The following is a 19,143-nucleotide window of genomic DNA, read 5'->3' on the forward strand; positions in this document are numbered from 1 at the left end:
AAAAATAATTCTATGTAACTATATGATTCCAAGTTAGAATGGTCCAGACTGAATGAGTTATAGCCCCAGCTTACTATTGGTGTGAGTGAGACGTTGGAAACTCCTTGTGAGGAATTGACTGGCGGATCAGCTGCATCTTGGCTTGTTTTTCAGCTCTGTTCGGTTGGGGCCAGAGTAGCCTTTATTCTAGGGTGAGTTCAGCCCTACTTTTAAATTGTGGCCTTTCTGGGCTCTATATCAAAATGCCCCCTTGTGTTCACAGAACTCTGTCCACTGTGACTGGTTGTTCCTCGTGTCTCTGAGCCCTGCATGAGCTCTGGACACTCTTCAGTGTACAACTGCTTCTCCAGTAGTAGGTCTTCCCTGGACAGTTCTTATGGCCTCTTGGAGTGTCCCCTTCTGCATGTCCAGTTTAGCATTCAGTCAGAGACAAGGGGACTCCATGCAGATTCCTGGATTGCTTCCTTCTCTCTGGCCAGCAATTCCAGCAGTGTCGTCTTCTCAGATCTCCAGTCTCCATCATCTCAGTTCCGGCCCCCCTCTTCTGTCTTGGGTTTCCTCTTGCTGCACCAGGTGTCTCTAGTAGGAAGCCTGGGCAGTTGTAGGGCCCACCCCACTTGTGTTCCTTCTCTCTGAGATACACTCCCACACTGCCTGTTATCCACTGTCTGAAAACATTGGCCTCGTATCTTTTGTCCAGGATTTTTTGTTTACGGCATGAGAGCTAGAACCGGTTTTTCTGGCTAGAGTTTTGGACTTATTATTAACTGTTGACTATTGAGGAGACATTTTTTGCTGATCCTCTAGCAAACAGTAATCGGAAGTCACTGTGTTCTTAGATACGTAAAGCAAATGGTGCTTTTGTGCAAATTAGGAGAAGGTGGCCCCTCTGGCCAGACCGGTTAGAAACAGGCATACCTCTGAACTGCTGCAGCCTTGTGAAAAGCAAATGGCACCTTTGTCTTTGAGCCCCTTCATTTGCTTGGGCCCCTTTAGTGCTTGGCCGTTGTGGCAGGGGCTGTGCCTCCCCCTCCACCCTCCCCCTGGTGCCTCTGGGCCAGGTGCGTATGTGAAGTACGCAGACGTACAGCTTGTCTACCCTGGCCTGGTAGTCTGACCACCTGCTACAGCTCTTCCTCCAGCGGCATTTAGTATGTATGTAAATTGCCGGAGGGCAAACAAAAATTAACACTTTTATTCTGAAATATTTGTACTCTACTTATACCTCATATGTTGATGAAAACTTTCCAAAAGACTCTTCTTCTATATTCCCCATTCGAAAGAGGGGTTAAATAAATTTGGCAAGAAATTAAAGGGAAAGGACAAAGGAAAAGGCCATTCACGTTATTTTATTTTGAATCACCATGGTAAGAAACGATCTCAGGAATTCATTTCAATAAGTATCTTACGACCAAATATTTCCTTTTCAGTTCTCAATAATTTGAAAGAAATATTACCTGCCACACATTTTTTGTTTCCATCAAACTAAACAAAATGGAGGCCTATACATTTCGGGCTGGGCAGTGGTGTTTTCTGGAAGTCATTATTTTGAGCAGTGAGGCTAGAAGAAAGTCGTGTTGTGTGTGTTCGGGTGTGACCTCACCTGAAAGGTCCAGAACAAACTTCTGTGCTGTGTCCCCTACAAGAAACACTTAAGCACATAGCCCTCTGTGTATGAGGTGGGGATGGTTGGCTTGACAGGAGTGGCTTTGTGCCCTGGAAAGGTACCTGGAATTCAAGTTTTCCTGGCAGTTTAAAGAAAAAAAGTATAATGAATGATAACTCTGTGAACTTTTATTTTTAGGTTCCATCCCCTTGAGGATGGGGGGGAAAAACCCTCTTTTAAAAAATTGAGATGTAATTGACATATAACATTATATTAATTTCAGGTGTACAACACAATGATTTGATATTTGTATATATTGCAAAATAAGACCACAGTAAGTCTAGTTAAAACTACATCACCATACATAGTTACAGATTTCTTTTTCTTGTGGTGAGAACTTTTAAGATCTGCTCTTTTTAGCAACTTTCAAATATATAATACCTATGTCTTAATTACACTTCTCTTTCATTCCTTGACCCACTGTAGTTGACTGCTTACTGATCCCACTGCTTCCTGACTCTCACAGGGCAGATGAGTGATGCTTTAAGTGCTAACCTTGGGTTCTTTTCAGCCCTACCAGCTAATTCCCAGAGTGGACATGTGGCTCGCCATCTAGACAGATACCTGCCCAAAGTTTGTGCCACGTCCTGATGATTAGCAGTGAGGGAACAGAAGCAGCATAAGGTATCTTGCAAGTTATATCCTGCTTGGGATCATCTAGTGTTGCAGTCTGGCCATTGTCCACTTGTATATTCAGTCTCTCAAGACCAACACTGGGTAGGACATGAATGAAGCTCCATAGCTCTTAGGGAAATTCTCTGCAGCACCATTTTCTTAAACCTTCCTGGGTCTGTAGACTCTTGAGAATCTGAAAGCTATAGCTCCTCTGCCAGGGGGAAAAAATTTAGGAATTCACAGACCCACTGAGGCTCACCTGTGGACCAAAGATCTCACTTATTTATATGCACCTGTAGCAATTTCATCATTTTGTTACTATAATACAATATTTTTAAAAAGTAATACAGTGTTTTGTTCATGAGAATTTTTGACTACTGTATTCTTCCCTGTACCTTAGGGGTCGTTGTTGTTAAGTATATATGTAGGTGTGTTTAAATAGCAGCATTTTTAAACAGTATCAGGGGAGATGATACCTTGGATGAATCAGTATTTGATGGTACTGAGAAATGAGATCATTAAACATCAAAAAAAGGTTGAACTTTTATCATTTCAACTGATTTTTACATAGAGTTTTCTGAAATATATCTCATTTCCCTTACCCCCCCCCCCCCACTGGAGTCAGTGGAAGAGAATGGCTTAGAGTCTCTTTGGTAAATTGCAAATACAAGATATTCTAATGGGTTAAATACCTGGCTTTGCTGGATTGTCAGCTCCTCGATGGTGAGGACCTTGATGCCCTTATTCTGCAATTTCATGGTAAATGTTGAAATGAAAGCTTGCCCAGGGCTCTTTGCCCCTACGGTAAATGGCCCTAGGATACTGTGCTTTTCTGAGTTGATGTTTCTTTTCATTTCTTCAGACAACAACTGTTGGCTTCTAGTAAGCCATCACCTCAAACTCCCCCACAAACTATAAAATCATTGGAAGCAGATGAGCCGAACTCTTCTGGTCTGTAACGTAACATTCCAGTTACAATATTGAGTCTCTAGGCCTTGTCTCAAGAGAAGCGTGGTTTCTGCTCTGTTCTATTTCTGGAAGCATTTTTTGCTTTTGAGTCAAATGTATTCTGAATAGTTAATAGATGGAATTCTAACCTGATTAAAAAAGTGTATTACTATATATATCTAACAGTAAAGATTTTTTGGCTGAGTGTCAGGAGTCAGAGAGACCCTGAGGATAGTGTAAATCAGGAGGTAACTCAACAGCTGAACAATTTAGACAGCTCATCACCTCACAGAAGATTCCAGCAGGCCCTGCGGAGAACGCCCCCGGTCATCCTCCGGGGAAGGGAAGGAGGGTCAGACTGCCGTGGGCTCGTGGTCAGGGAGGAGCAGTGCACTTATAATACTTTCTTAGAAAAGAAGACGTGAGGGACTTAGAGTCCTAAAAAGGGACGTCTAAGGTAACTTGTTTTTTAATCACTAGTCTGAAAAGTGGAAGAGGTACACAGGTGACTGAAAGTACAGAAGTCACCAGGCTGCAGGGCATGACACGGTCAAATATGTGTGAAGCCGAGGTATCAGGGGAGGAGTTGTAGGATGGTGGGGCTGGAGAGGTGGAAAGAGGTGATACCGTGAAGATCTTTCTTGCCTACAGAGTTGGACTTTTATCCTGTAGGGAGTGAGGGTTTTAGGCAGGATTATGACCTGCTCAGTTCTGTGGTTTAGATACATCCTGGATGAGTGAAGAGTTGTGGAGAAGAGACGGGAGGCAGTGAGAGCAGGTAGTACCACGTTGCAGGTAGACCGGGAGGGAGATGGAGAGAGGGGCCTCAGTGTGGCTGTGGTGGTCCACGTGGCCCACCCCGTTACTTCCCGTGGGCCTCTTTGCAGACGCTGTTCCTGAAGCTTCTCCTGACCACCCGATCCTAGCTGCACTCTGTACTCCCCTCCCCCAATTTTTTTTCTCCATAGCACTTACTATATTATGCTTTCATTCATTTATTCTATTGTAATAGAATTTAAGGTCTTAGAGGGCTAGTATTTTTGTCTGATTTATTCAGTGCAATTTCTGTAGTACTGAGATTAGCATCTGACTTACTCAGTACTCAGTAAATATTGCTGAATGAAAGAGTGAATGTGAGAAGGAAGGAGGGTATAGGTTGAGAGACCTTTCAAAGATGAAAACCATGTCTCAGGAAAGGGATAAAAACAGCAATCTTCAGTTAGTTAACTAAGCAGCTTATACCCTTGTAAGTAATGAAGTATTTAGCTGGGGAATGCGTGGAAATTCAGTTACCACTTAAGGAAGATAGGTAATCTTCACTAAGCAATGAGTTTGTGAAGTAATTATGGTATTGAGTTAGAAATTTTAGTTTTTCTGAACCTGCTAGCTGACTTCAGCCCCAAGTTAACATTGCATCATGAATCAAAATCATAGTAATGACGGGATCTAACATCCTTGAGCATGCGGGAATGTGTGTGTGCTTGCTGTTTCCCTGTGAAGCCCCTCGGCTTTCCAGTTTAAGTCTGAATTGTAGACCTGCCACTGCTCATAGTGATGGTAGGGGCGTTAGCTTTAATTCTATCTCACAGATAATAATTCTAATGACTTAACTGCTCCAGGTGACATTTGAGTTTAGGATTCCTTTTCAGAATTTGAGAGCCAGGGTCAGATTTGGGCTAGTGAAGGGGGTCGTATTGTTCACTACATGGGGAGAATCTGTAGATCTGGAGTGTAGTCCTGACGTGGTGGTGGTGGCGCTCTGGTTTAGGTTTTGAGGATTAAATTTGGACGTCTTCTCTCTATTGGTGTGGATTTGTGAGCTTGTTTTCTTTGAGTATGAAGAGAACCAATGCTGTTCTGCTTTCTTTCTTGATAGTAGGAATTTAAACCTTGGCTGCCTGCCTGCCTGCCTGCCTGCAGATCCGTGCGGAAGACAGCAGTCGTTCAGATCTAGCTGGTGTCTGTGTGGGAACGTAGGCCTTGTGTTTCCAGACCTTCTGAATTTTCAAGAGAATTCTAACGTGAAATCTTCTGCTTTTCTGCTTTTGGACTGTACCGTGAGGATTAAACAGTACAGCTGTGGGCTATGTTGGGTCTGTGGACCTTGAGTGTATGACCTCTGGTTTGGACACTGAAGTGTGGGTCTGGTTCTAGAAAGGGTGAGGGGACTGGAGAGTTAATTTCATACTCGGTGAAAAAATTTTCCAGACGAATCTAATCACTAATCCCTTAAGAAAATGGGAGAAATACGTTCATGAAATTTAAAAACCAGAGATAAGCACAAATACTGAGAGAAGTAAAAATTGAAAGGGTTTTTCTTTGCTTGGAATCCTAGAGTATTTCAATAATCTTCTTTGTATATTACCTTGAAGCTATTTTAACATGTAATTATTGAAGTGAATGTGTTATTACTGTTAACATAGCTTGTGAAATATATTTTATAAATAAACCCCACAAATGAATCAATTTTGATTTAATTCTTTGGCCAGATTTAAACTTCCATTTAGTGAAAGTGGACAGTGAATTAAAACTTACTCTGCTTGTGTATTTGACAGATAAGAAGCAGCAGGTTGACTGTAAATGACTGAGTTAATAGTATATGGTTTGAATGATGCTGTCTCAACATATAGCAATCGGAAATTATGGAATTTACAAACCAGGGTTTTCACATTTCTCAAGTTTTATGATTGTGAAATATGCCTGTTGTGGTTCAGTGACTGTATCCTTTGCACATCTCTCAATTTTCAACCAATTGGAGTTTGCGTAGGTGGAAGAGAGAATTGTCACACTGCCTTTTCTCTTGATTTAAAGAAGTTTCTCCACAAATCATATATTAGAGATAGTGACCTAAATGTTCTTCCACTTTTTTCAGGCCCCCTCTTCCCTACCTTCTGGGATACCCAGTGCCACTCATTTCTGATCTTTTCTTGCCTTCTGTGGATGCATTTTCTGTCTTCATGTAGTATATTTCATTTATAATTATCTCCTAGATTCACTGAAGGTGGAATTTGTATTTGTTTCTCGTTTGCTTTATTGTTTTGGGGATAATCTTAGCAGAGGTAGTGGTGGAAATGTTTTTATTCTATCAGGAATACTGTGATTGAGATCAATGTAAGAGACCTTACTTATATTTTTTAATTGAAGAATAGCTGATTTACATTGTTGTGTTAGTTTCTGTATCCAGCATACTGAGCCACTTATACATGGATATATTCTTTTTCATATTCTTTTTCATTATAGGTTATTACAAGATATTGAATGTTACACAGTAGGACCTTGTTGTTTATCTAGTAAGTGCCTAATTTAGATTGAATAGTTACGAAAGATACATATAGAGAAATCAAATTGAGAATGACAGATGAATAGGAGGTAACCTCAAGATTTCAAGGCAAGAAAAAAATCATGTATGAAAGCTCTGAGACTGAAAACTGTGGACACTGTGCCAGTTAGAATGAGGCCAGCGAGGGCGCAAGGCAGACGGGGCAAGATGTGGTTGAGATCGAGGGAGGGGCCAGGCCACCTAGAGAGTTAGGGAACACTTGCTGAAGAAGCAAAATCCTCGTGTTGGATGCTGATAAATGCTGAACGACACACTCTGTCCTTCAGAAGCTTATAGTCTAGCTGAAGAGATGACCCACATATACTTAAAAAGTTTGTACCACGTGACAATGATAGGTAATACGTGAGCCATAGAGAGAGTTTTGACTTACAGGAATTGAGGGAGGGAAAACTCACTTTTGGCTAGGGCTCTTGTGGAAGGATTCCTGAGGGAGACAGAATTTGATCAGAGATTTTCCCACATAAATAGGGCCTGAAGAAGTAGAGTTGTTAGAGGGAGTGGCGCTATCTGAGTGTGGGCGTGTGGAATGCGGGAAGTACGCGGGCCTGCTGCAGAGGGAGACTCTTCCAAGGCTGTGACGTGGGAGGTGACGCTGGAAATGTGTTACCTCTGAGGTACCATCCATCTGCAAGTGTCCCTGATAGAAATATTGAAATAGAACTTGTTGAACGCTTAATGTCTGCTTTCCCGCTGTAAATAATGTTGTACAAGTGTTGTAAATAAGAGGTATACAAGTAATCCAGTGTAACTGCTCTTTCCTTCCTCAACATCCTCATCAGATGCTTTTCTGTTCTCTCTTCAGGTGATACCTACCCCCTAACGGGGGCTGGTTGTGTCTTAACACAGCGCTAATTATTCTTACGTGAAAGAGAGAACCCTTTTAACTTTGTTCAGTAGATCCTACCGAGGATGGCATCCTGGCTTCTTTTAGTCTTCCCTGGTCCAGGCTGCGTATTTCTAGTTGTTTGATTTATTCTTTCAGTGGAGCGTTTTTAAACCTCTACATCCGGAATGCTGTTCTCCAGAATTCTCTATCAATGATGCTTTTAAAGTTCAGTCTTCACAATTGAATGGAGTATTCCAATGTTCAGGAAACAGTGATGGGGCTTTTAGTGATATTTGTACTTCTTAAATTTGGCTAGATAAGCAAAGATTGATAAATTTCCTTTGTGAGTCTGATCAGTGTCTGAATTTTCAGTCAGGTCAGCTTTATTCCTTCTGTGGAAAAGCACGTTGGGGGAGGGGTGACAGAGAAAAAATAACGATCATCACACAGAATGTTGTTTGGTTGCTGGTACTGCCAGCTTAGGTCTGGAAAAGAAACAGTATCATGACATAGTACGGCCGTATAAGAATAAACTCTTTATGATGTAACCTATCCATTAGAGAGCGGGTTTCGGTGGGATCTTGGTAAAACAGATTTCAGTTATTTCTTATTGTGAAAGTTTCAGAAACTTAAATCTTTAAAATTAAAAGAAGTGGTGAGATTTGGATATAATGTTTGATTTTGGTAGTTTACAGCAGTAATTGATTTATAACTCATCATTCTGACATGGCTTTGGTTTTCACATACTTTTGGTTTATTTTTGGAACCATTATCGATTTTATTTTTGTCATAGAAGTAGTAATAAAAATTTTCAATTTATATAAAATCATCACTAAATTTCTTCTTCATATTGTGGCATTCTAAAGATTGGGACTATAATTTGACTTACTTTTATGGTGTAATTTATTATTTAAATGAAGAGTGAGCACAAGCCCCTAAACCAGGTCAGTAAGAGGAAGGAAGTGACCAGCTTTTTCGCAGATAACAGTTCTAACCAAAATATGCAGCCAAATCATTTGTTGTTTCTCGAGCCACCCTCTCCCTAAGAAGCACATCTGCCTGAACCTTTAACATCTCAGTAACTAGATAATCACCATTTGGGGAACAGTAATAGTTGTGGGCAAGACTCATCAATGGATGCTGAAATCTGTGGGTGAAAGTATGTTGAGACATGGTATTTACATGGTCTTGAAGTCTCCCATGACCTTACAGAGGGAAAACTAGTAATGTGCAGTGGAGGGACCTGGGAGCTACAGCTGTAACCAGGTGATGGGAGTTACCATCGTCAGTAATGAGTCTGGGGCATCTCCTCCTGTGCCTTCTGGTACTGATGCACTTAGAAGGGCACAACATTGCTTCTGTGGTGCTGCCGAAATGCATAACCTGAATTTAGTCATGAGGAGGCAGTAGACAAACCCAGACATTCTACAGACTAGCTGGCCAGTAAGTACTCTTCAGGTGTCAAGGTCATGAGAGACAAACCATCCTCAGCTGGAGGAGGCAAGACACCTGCCTGCAGTGTGTGATCCTGGGCCAAAAAAAGGACATCAGCAGGGAGGTTGGCACGAATTTAAGGTTGGCTCTGAGGTATTTTATAAATCTTGTGTTAGATGGTTGATTTCCTGGTTTTGATCATTGTAACTATGGTTATAGTAAGATGTTAACATTTAGGGAAACTGGGTAAAGGGTACAAAGGAATTCTTTGTACTGTTTTGGGAACTTTTTGTAAGTCTGAAAGTTCAAACTGAAGTTAAGGAACAGTAACAACAAACTCATAAACTCAGACTCTCCCGCTTCTACTTTATGACGTCTCTTTTGACTGGTCCAGGAGCTGGTCTTCTTTGCTTCCTGAATCCCCACTGTGATCTAGGTAGCTGAGGTTTCTAAAGAAGGGATTTTGGACTAGTGAGACACCGTGGTATTGGTTTGCAACTACATGTTGAAAGGCTTTGTTTAATTAATTAATTTACTTACTTATTTTTGTACAGAGCTGTAATTACATCTTTGGGTTTCCAGTAACTGTAGGTTATTTGAGCTTTATTGTTGTAGCCACCAGGATCCCTAGCTGGAAACTTAGCTCTGTAATTAATTTACTGGTTTGTTTCTTCTGTTTTTATTATCATGTTCTGGATTCAAGTTAGCCCCATGGATTCTTCTGCTATGTGTCATATGTTACTGAATTTTACATTTGTTGGTTGTCTTCTAGGAAGGAAGAGCTGATTTTTATATAAAAATATTTTACTTAAAATTGAATATCATGCTAAATATCTTATTTTTCTCTCAGAAAAGACAGTCTGGAGTTTTTATAAATATAATAAATAAGTTAACTTACTCTGGCATAAGCACCAAGTGGTAACCTTTTATTGGGTAATAATTAGAATGGAGGAAATTAATACATTGGGAAATGTTTCTGTTACCAGGAGCAGTTGTTAATGTATGACTCATAGATTCTTCAGTCTAGGGGAAACTTGACAAGGCTGTTTTGACCATTGTGGGAGGTGAAGAAAACACAGACTTGGGAGTCAGAAAGACCTACTTTTGCATCCCAGATCCATCACTGATTATTACTGTGTCTTGAACAGCCTAGGTTGTTTAACTCTTCTGAGCCTTAAGTTTCTCATCTGTGAAACTGGAATAGTAATAGCATCTTTCAGAGTTATTGTGAGAATTAAATGAAGTAGCATGCAAGGTACCTGGCCTTGCATGGACATTTCATGTATGCTGGCTCTGTGCTTAGCCTCCAGCTCGGTTTATAACCAAACCTTCTGCAATTGATGAGAATCTGTTTTGCTTGTAAAGACCTACAAAAAGGTGATACCATGTGTCAGTCCTTCCACTGGTATTTTCCAAGTCTTTTTGTTGGAAAGTTTCCCCATATCTCTTATTCCAGAGAAATTACTTTCTTTTGTATGTTAGCCACACTGGCTGTTACTCCAAAATGTGTAGAGCGAGTGCCACTCATTTGCTGCTTTCCTTGGCATTTGACTGCTCTTATCTGAAATCATTTGATACAATGTTAAATTTATTAAGTTTAACTAAAACATTTAGAAGAAAATTTTCGGAGACAGAGGCACAATATGTATATAGACAATTGAAAGGAAGCGTTTCCATGTATAGTTTCCTTTGGAGTTTCAGGTTTGACTTGGCATTTTGAAAGGACCAGTTGTTGCTATGGTTGTGTAAGTGAACATCATTTTTTTTTAGGAGTTATACACTGAAATGTTTAGGGTGAAGGGGCATGTCTTCAACTTACCCTCACATGGTGGCCATGGCAGTGTTAACAGTTGGTGAATTTGGGTGAAGGGAGTTCTTAGTGCTTTTCCTATAACTTTTCTCCAAGTTTAAAACGATCTCAGAGTTATACTGGATTGAGTTATTTTCCTGTACCCTGAGGAGATGTAAGCTACTGGCATTTTCAGAGGAGGGAGATTGGAAGCCTCTGGGCCAGCATGGAGGAATAGTGAGTAATTCAGTAAGTAATCATTCACTGGCAAAAAAAATTAGTTGTTCCTTTAACCTTTTTTTCTTAGAACAGAATTGATCGTTTGTAGCACGTCCTATATAGATAGAGAGTAAGCTGTTACTTTGCCAAAGCGAGAAAACTCTTGGAAGTGAAGTCAGATGACAAAAAGCAAAGGATTTCTTTTTTTTTTTATTTTGTATTTACAAGTTATATACAAGGTTAAACAAAATGTAGAAGGCAGAAATGTTAGGAATCTAAAAATTATCCAGTGCTCAGATAATCTTTCTTCTGCCTGAGAGATACAAGTTAGCTTTCTGTAACTAGCACTCTGTCTGTTAAGAGATTTCTTAATCAAATTGCTATTTGATTTCAAAGTCAATATTTTGTATTTTTCATAAAGATTTTCATGATGTTTATTATCATTTTACCCTTCAAAAAGCATCTTCTAACTCAAAAAAATTTTAAACCCATGTTTTCTTTTCTTTCATGTCATCGACGACATCTTTTGGGAACCCAGAAGCCAGCCAAAGGTAAGAGATTTGGTTTCTTACTTGATGCTTGTAAAGATCTTATGTGCATATTTTTGAAGTACGGGTAATTTTCTTAAAAATAAAAATATTTTCTGTCACTTTTATAAAAAAAAAAAACGTAATGCAAGCTGTCAGCCTATTCATAAATCCAAAGCCATTTATTGGCATAAGAGGGATTGGAGGCTTATGGAAAAGCTGTATTTGTACTTTGACCAGTTCTGGCCAGTCTCCCAGCAACTGCAACACAGATTCCTTTTGTGCTGTGCTGTTTGCCATGGATTGGCTCAAAACTGGTTGTTCCAAACTGTGGTCAGTACCATACTAGGCAGACTTATCCATGTCACTTCTGGGATGGCTGGGGACGTGTTCCCAGGCCAGCGGAAACCTGCCCTGGCCCACAGCTTCCTCAGGGGAGTGTGCTTTCATCTTAGATTTGAGCCCAGGTTCTAAAGAACCTCTGGTGGGGCGGGCCAGTTCCCGTGTGTCCCAGGGAGTATAGGTGTGCCGGAGTGGGCACGGGGCTGTGTTTTGAATTGATCATTCTCTGGAACTTTGCAGGAAGTTTAGATTTTTATCTACATTCCTGAAGATTTGTTTTAGAATCCGTGGTTGAATTGTAATTCCATTCTCTATTATTGTTTTTAAAATATGTATAGACTTGGCTGTTAGGACTCTGAATGATTGAAAAAAATAGTTTAATATGGCACTGACTTCTTTATATATGTAAAACTAATTTTATTAGTGTTATCTTTTCTGTGAAAAGATGCTGGGTTATTTTTGTTTTTGTGTTGTTTTGATGGAGCAGAGGCTGGAGATTGCAGTAAAGATGTGAGGGAACCTTACATGACTATTTAAAAACTATTCATGTTTTATTTAATTCAACTGTATCTTAATGTTTAGAGAAAATGTTGTGTTGACATAAGAAATAGAGGGACCAAAGCCATGTTATTAACATGGTGGTTACCTCTAGGGAGAAGTATGGTGTATGAATGGGAGACCTTTATTTTTTATTTTATGCTTCTGTGTCATTTGACTTGTTATAATGAATGTGTATTTCTTCTGTTACTTGAAAAAAGTCTTCTTTTTTAAAAAACAAAACTTTAGAAGTATTTGTTTAAGGAAGAAAAGGGCTTTTTGCTTTAGGAAATCCGTGGCTGGAAGATACCTATGATAATTTACAAAACTGCTAAAATTTAAAGAGGACCATTCAGTATTGTTAGTAAGTAAGAACGAGGAGTTCCTGGTTCCCAACTTTGTACCAGGCTGTGGCGCCTTCACGTAATTGGGGAAGAAAACGAATCCAGCCTTGTGGCGTTGGGCCCCATCCTGAGGCTGGGCTCAGGTCCCAGCTCCCCCACCTGCTGGTCTCCGGGTTCTTAACTTCATTGTACCCCAGGGCCTCGCATGTAGTGTCAGCTGTCATTACGGTTACTTTGATGATGGCTTCTCTACTGGAACTGAGAATGCGTTGTTAAAGAAATCCCTAAATTTAAAAATCCCTAAACTTAAAAAAGAAAAGAAAGACCCGTAGCCACGGGGAGAGGAGTGCCATTTAGAGCCTGATCGTGGGCAAGCACACACAGGTGATGATGGGGCTGTTGAAGTAGGAGCTGAGCTTACAGGCAGAGAATCAGGATGGTTTCTGCTTCACCTTGGTGAGAGCGGAACCAAATACAATGATAAGAGAGATGAGAGTTGAAAGCTGGAACAGAAGAAACTTAATTTGAGCTTCACATTTTACTTCATCTCACCCTGATTGAAAGAGTCTCTCCGTGGCTGACAAATGTAGTTTGAAAAGCAGCCCCTACTGGAAGTTTTGGTACATAGTCCTTTGAGATCACCTTCTATCTTCTTCTTTTCCTCCTCTCCCTTTTGTTAAATTGCTAACCTAGTGAGCCACCACCGTTGATAGATACACGTTTAGCTTTGGGGAAATGTTGAGGATTAGTAACGGATAACACAGTGCTGAGGCTGGTGGGCGGCTTCTGGGCTCCAGGCTCCAGCCTCTTCATGGGGGTTGTCAGCCATTGGGCTTCTCATGCCCCTTTGTCCTGGCTCCCCCATCAGTGCCCCATCCCAGGGGACAGATGCCTCCTGCCACAGTTTTGCACAGGGATACGGCTGTTCTGATCTTTCCTTGCTTTGAAGATGTTTCTAACCAGTCATCCTGTTGGTTGTCCCAGGGCCCCCGATGGCTCATTTAGCTGTTCTCCTGGTGCTCTTCCACGCCTGCTCTTAGCTTTGCAGCCATCTCCTCCTGCAGCTCCCTGTGGTCCCCACACTAACCCACCATCAGTCTCACTGTTGCTGTTTTTCAGGCATTCGTAGTTTCTGGTCCAGGTACAAATAAGCAATCTTGCTTTTAAAAACTTGCTCTCCTTTCCCCTTTCCTTTCTCCTTTTGGCTCTTTCCCTCCATTCCTCTGTTATTTTGAGTGAATTTCAGATGGGAGGTGGGTATAGGCATGCATACTTAATTTACCATCCTAATCTAATTTCCTTTAAAAACAAATTTAACTCTGAGGCCTCTGGTCCATATAGCCTTGTGAGTTCACATAGAAACATTCTTCTGCCAACTCTAAACTCATAGCAGGGACAGACAAAACATTTGAAAGTACTAAAATCATGTTACTGTATTGAAAAACATGTCACTTCAGGGACTAGTGGCAACCTGGGGCTGCAGCAGCGTGCTTCCTGGGCCCTTGAGATCAGATACAGATTCTCAGAGGGGATTGGAAGTTCAGCTCTTGCAGACTAGGGGGGACCCTGATGTGTGATCGAGGGCCGGAGAAGCTCACCGTGTGAAAACCAATTTGGGTGAGGCTCCATCATGAAAAAAGGGTTTTTGGCCACCACCATTGAGCTAATTTCTGTGTAAATAGGAGGGAGTAGAGACATTGTGCTTTGGAAAGACCCAGATCTGGGCTTCAGTAGCTGGGAGCGGCAGCATAGCTAGTCATGTAAAGGTAGCCAAAGGGAGAGGGAAAAACAAGCCATCACACAAACTGGAAAATACAAACTCCCAATTCAGATGTACTTGCAAACTAACGTTATAAAAAGGCACGAGAGGAAAGCCGTCATCGGGAAGGGAGGCAACAGACTCCCAAAGTAGGAGAGTTTGAAATGCAAGCTGAAATAGATTTAAACACAATTACACCTAAAATCCACTACATTATAGTGAAATCAAAAAATTTTAAATAGGTAAAAGGGACTTTAAAAGATTGCCAAAAAAAACAAAAAAAAAGTATTTTAGAAAGTAGTAAACTTAAAAAGGTCAAAACGAATAATTTTGATATCCCACCAAGTAGCATTAAGTACTACCAGTACTTCCAGTGTATATTCTTACTACTTTTTATGTGTTTAGATTTTTGTACAAATACGGGATCATGGTCCAGACTTTTATAATTTTTACATTAATACATGAATATTTTCTTATCAGTCTAAAGCTACATTGTATCAACCATGGTTGTGTTATAATTTATTTAAGGAATCTTTTTCAGCATGCTATAGTAATCATCTTTACATTTCATTTAAAAAAAACTTTGTTTTCTTTGATGAGAAAACTAAGGATATAGAGAATACATAAAAACATAAAGAAAACAAAGATACCGCTCATCTCATCATGCAGTAGTGATCCTGATATGTGTGACTGTGTGTATGTGTGTAATAGCCGTCTCATTGTACGTATTGTCTTGTAACCTCCCCTTTGTCACTTAACATTGTGAAGAGTTTTCCATGTGAAATAAAGATCCATATCATCTATAGGGTGCTGACTTGTCTGTGGTGAGTCTTTACCATACAGAATTTAACCTCCATTGTAAGACAGTAAGTTGTTTTTATTTCACTATTGTGAGCAATGTTATCAATGCTATGACATAGTTAATAACATTATAAGTATACAGTACAGTAATACATGCTGTATTTTTCAACAGGTGTTTGCATATGATCATTGTTTCTGGTCTATGGATGAATCTGTCAGAGAAAAGTATTCAGGTAAGAATACAGCATCCTATTAACTACTGATAGTATAGAAAGGGTTTTTTTTTCCTATGAAATATTGTAGCATTTTGTGTAATTTTAGAAACTATATAGAGAACTTCCTCTAGTCTTTGCTGTTAAAGTTTTTATATTGATTGGGAAATGGGAGATTCACAGTGCACTGTTGTTGGTATGAGATGATGAAATAGGATGAATAGGGCGCATGGTGTTATAGCATCCTTAGGCCTTACATGGCACCACAGCACGCACTGGCCACTTAGACCCCTTAGTGTTTGTGATGTAGTCTAGAGAGGCAGCTTGGTTTAAGGAAAGGAGAATGCTGGCCAAGGAGGAAAGGAAACTTCAAGTTTAATCCAAGCTCCGCTCCTGACTGTCTGCAGTCAGATGCTCTAGCACTGAGCTGCACCCCTGACTGTCTCTGAATTTGAATAAATCACTTGAGCTTTCAGTGTTCCTTTTCTCTTTTTAATGGGGAGGGAGATGCCATATTCTCTCTAAATTTGCTCTGGGATTCTATTCTCTTACTCTCCTCAGTGATGACTTACTCTCTTCTCAAGCCTCTTTTCACGACAAATTGAGGACTACAGTGACAGCATTACATTTCCTTTATCCCTAATTGCTTGTGACACTCGTTTCTAAGCAGTGTCTTAAATACTGAGTGTCATATTGTCTTGGCTTTTATCATGAGAAACAGTAGTACTACAGCTGTTTCCAAAAGTTAAGGTTCATTTGGGCCACCTGGCCCAGTGATGACTTGAAGGATTGCTTCAGTGTCAAAAGTGTAATGATGGTGTACTAATCTGGTAAATTAACTGGGAAGTGAGGCATAATGGGCTGCTATTTATAGCGTTCAAAATATAGCAAATACAACAGCAGCCAGTTCTTTCATATTATATTCAAGACTCAAAGAGGCTGAATAACTTGTCACGGTCACGTTTGATTATTGAGGTGTTTAATTTAGCCTGTAGAGGAGAATTTAATCTTGCTATTTATGTCCATGAGTGAAAGCTAGAAGAAATGTCCAAGTCCGTCCTCCCTCTCTTGGCTGCTATGTATTGTAGACTCTGCAATTAAACATTATTGTCGAGGAGAAGGAAAGGGAATTGATACATATGATTACTTCAAACTCTAGTACGCACTGAATAAGGCATTGGCTGAGCGGTATGTAGTTAAATTCAGGTCCACCTAGGTCCCAAGTATAAATTTCAGGTATTTATAATCATTGTTTATAAAATTAGCACTTCACTGTTTTTTTCCGTTACAGAGGATTTTTGACCAGTGTTTATTAATTCAAGTTCCTGTTATCAGGACCTTATTACTCATTTTCTGTCACGTGCTAACTGAAAATAACTTGAAAGACATAAGCCTTTGGAAGAATTCATCAAATTTAACAATCTCATTTGGAGATAAACAAGCTGAAAAAATGTGCATTTTTGAGGGATTTGTTTGTTGTTGTTTTAATTGTTCGTGTGTAGTTTTGGCTTAAAACATCCTTTTTCTCTGTTTCAGGTCAAGATGATGTTTTCAGGTGCCTTGGGGAGAATATCCTTCAGAATGCTTTTGACGGCTACAATGCGTGTATCTTTGCTTATGGACAGACTGGTAACTGTTACATAATATATTTTTTTTAAGCTTTAAGGATCCAAACAAAGACAATACCAAAAAGAATATGTGCTGCTGCTACCATCTTATTAGTTATGGCTGATAGAGTGTTTTGACTTTTGTACCCCTGTGGTCAACAGAAAAGAAACCTGTTTGAAGTGGAGTAGTCACTTCTATGAGGGTATCTCGTATAGCTTGTCCAACTGAAAACTGTTCTTCACAGAAAAATACTTACTGTATTTTCAAAGGCATTGGTTATAAGTGTGGACTCTGAGTCCGGCCGGCCCAGCTGCAGCCCTGCCCCTGCTTCTAGGCAGCTGGGAAACTGGCACCTCAGTTTCCTTACCTGTAAAACATCAGTCATTAAAGACTTTCCTTAGGATTGTCACAATAAGTCACCATGTGAAAACTTGTAGAAAAGGCCTTGCACACGAGAAGTGCCGTGTTAGTTTTAGGTGTCACGGTAATGATCAAGTGTCAGGCGACCAAAGCAGCAGTTGAATGATTGAAAGTATGTTTTCGAAATCACAAAAAGGAGAACAGGTTATGCTTAAGTTAGGACTATGAGTGAGTTAATTTTTTCCTTTCTATTTTCCTATGTTTTTGAAATGTTCTTTAAGGAATATGTATTTGGGGTATAGCGGAGAAAATAATTTTCTAGTAGAGAAAGAAGATGAGTCTGATTTGTGCACTGTTGCCGGAGGCCAGTGGCAGTGAGCGGGTTTGGGGCCCGTAGGGGTAACATGTGTGTTCTGCACTGTGATGAGTGGTTGGGAACAGGCATGTAGTGCTTATCATGTGGATCTTCCCAGTTCAATTTTAGAAAACTATTCAGACCTCACACTTTTCTGTCATTTTAGGGGACTTCTTTTTAAAGTATGAAGACGGTAAAAGATTTTTGCTTTCTTCCTAAAGGATGTGTACTTTTGACTTTTACGTGTGCAATAGGAAAGCTTCTGTACTTACTAGTGACATCATTGTATTTGAGTATATTTCTTATTGGGGGCATTTTGCTAAGTGCTAGGATTTTATTATGAGCACTGGAAAGAGGGTTATTTATTTAAACTTCTCGGGGAGACAGTGATGATGATGGTTTCCATTTTTTAGGATCTGGAAAATCTTACACCATGATGGGCACTGCGGACCAACCTGGATTAATCCCAAGACTTTGCAGTGGGCTCTTTGAACGAACCCAGAAAGAGGAAAATGAAGAGCAGAGTTTTAAAGTAGAAGTGTCCTATATGGAAATTTATAATGAAAAAGTTAGAGACCTTCTTGATCCCAAAGGGTAAATGACTTTTGAGACTTTGATGTTATGGTTTTATGGACTAAAACAGACTTAATAAATTGGCTTACGTGAAATTTTTCACACTGAACTTTAGTAGAGAGTTATTTACCTTGTTATTTTCTTTGTGATTTGTTTTTCATTACATAAAATGGCTTCCTACAGCCAGTGCCGGGCTTTTGGACTTGGAGCTGAGATGGGGCAGGGACGCATGTTTGAACAGTATGTGTTTGGGTCATGTTGCCTCTTTAGATACATCCAAAGCCACAAACAAAAAAGATGTAATAACAGTTAAGGATACCAGTTACCCTGAAACCAAGTAACTTAATGAAGTAGGGTTTTTTTTGTTTTGTTTTAAACCAAGAAATTTTGATTGGAGTACATCTGTTTGTTTGTAGGCTGTGAAGTGAGGGAGAGGTATAATCAGAAATAATGAAACCTGGACTTCAAGATAGTTAATATTAATGATGCTCAGAGAGAAAATAGTGTCCATTGTGTGGCATAGACTTAGAAAGAGAAGTGGCTCAAAAGTATTAGAAAGCCTTCAAAAATGCAGATTTCACTCTGCAGTCATAACTGAAACTAAGATAACTCTGAGGAAATTTGTTCATTGCAGAGAGTTCTCTAAGTTCAGATTTTAAGGAAGTGCAACAGTGGAGAGAATGAAACAGATAATAACCACAGCCTGTGGCTTATTGATGTAAGAACAGCATTTGGAAGGTCAAAGAGCCACACGAGCTGAGGGGTATAGAAAGTGCAGAGGACGACAAGGGGGCATCTAGTTATGTTTGGATGAAAAAGATGATCAAGGAAAGATGGTCTTAGAGGCAGTGAGTCATAGTGATACTCAGGCAAGAGAAAACCAAACCT

At 40.0% G+C, this 19,143-nt stretch overlaps 1 protein-coding gene across 2 annotated transcripts in view; it reads left to right on the forward strand.

The window, feature by feature from the left end:
* KIF13B (kinesin family member 13B) overlaps positions 1-19,143 on the forward strand; it is a 165,529-nt gene that overhangs the window by 43,219 nt on the left and 103,167 nt on the right. For both annotated transcript variants that reach the window (XM_072952758.1, XM_072952759.1), the window contains exons 3-6: positions 11,376-11,388; positions 15,320-15,380; positions 16,896-16,988; positions 18,096-18,276. In XM_072952758.1, the coding sequence (XP_072808859.1) occupies positions 11,376-11,388; positions 15,320-15,380; positions 16,896-16,988; positions 18,096-18,276 (348 nt within the window). The remainder of the gene's footprint in view (positions 1-11,375; positions 11,389-15,319; positions 15,381-16,895; positions 16,989-18,095; positions 18,277-19,143) is intronic.

This window comes from Vicugna pacos, chromosome 31, assembly GCF_048564905.1.
Source record: "Vicugna pacos chromosome 31, VicPac4, whole genome shotgun sequence".
In the NCBI taxonomy this organism is placed as follows: Eukaryota; Metazoa; Chordata; class Mammalia; order Artiodactyla; family Camelidae; genus Vicugna; species Vicugna pacos.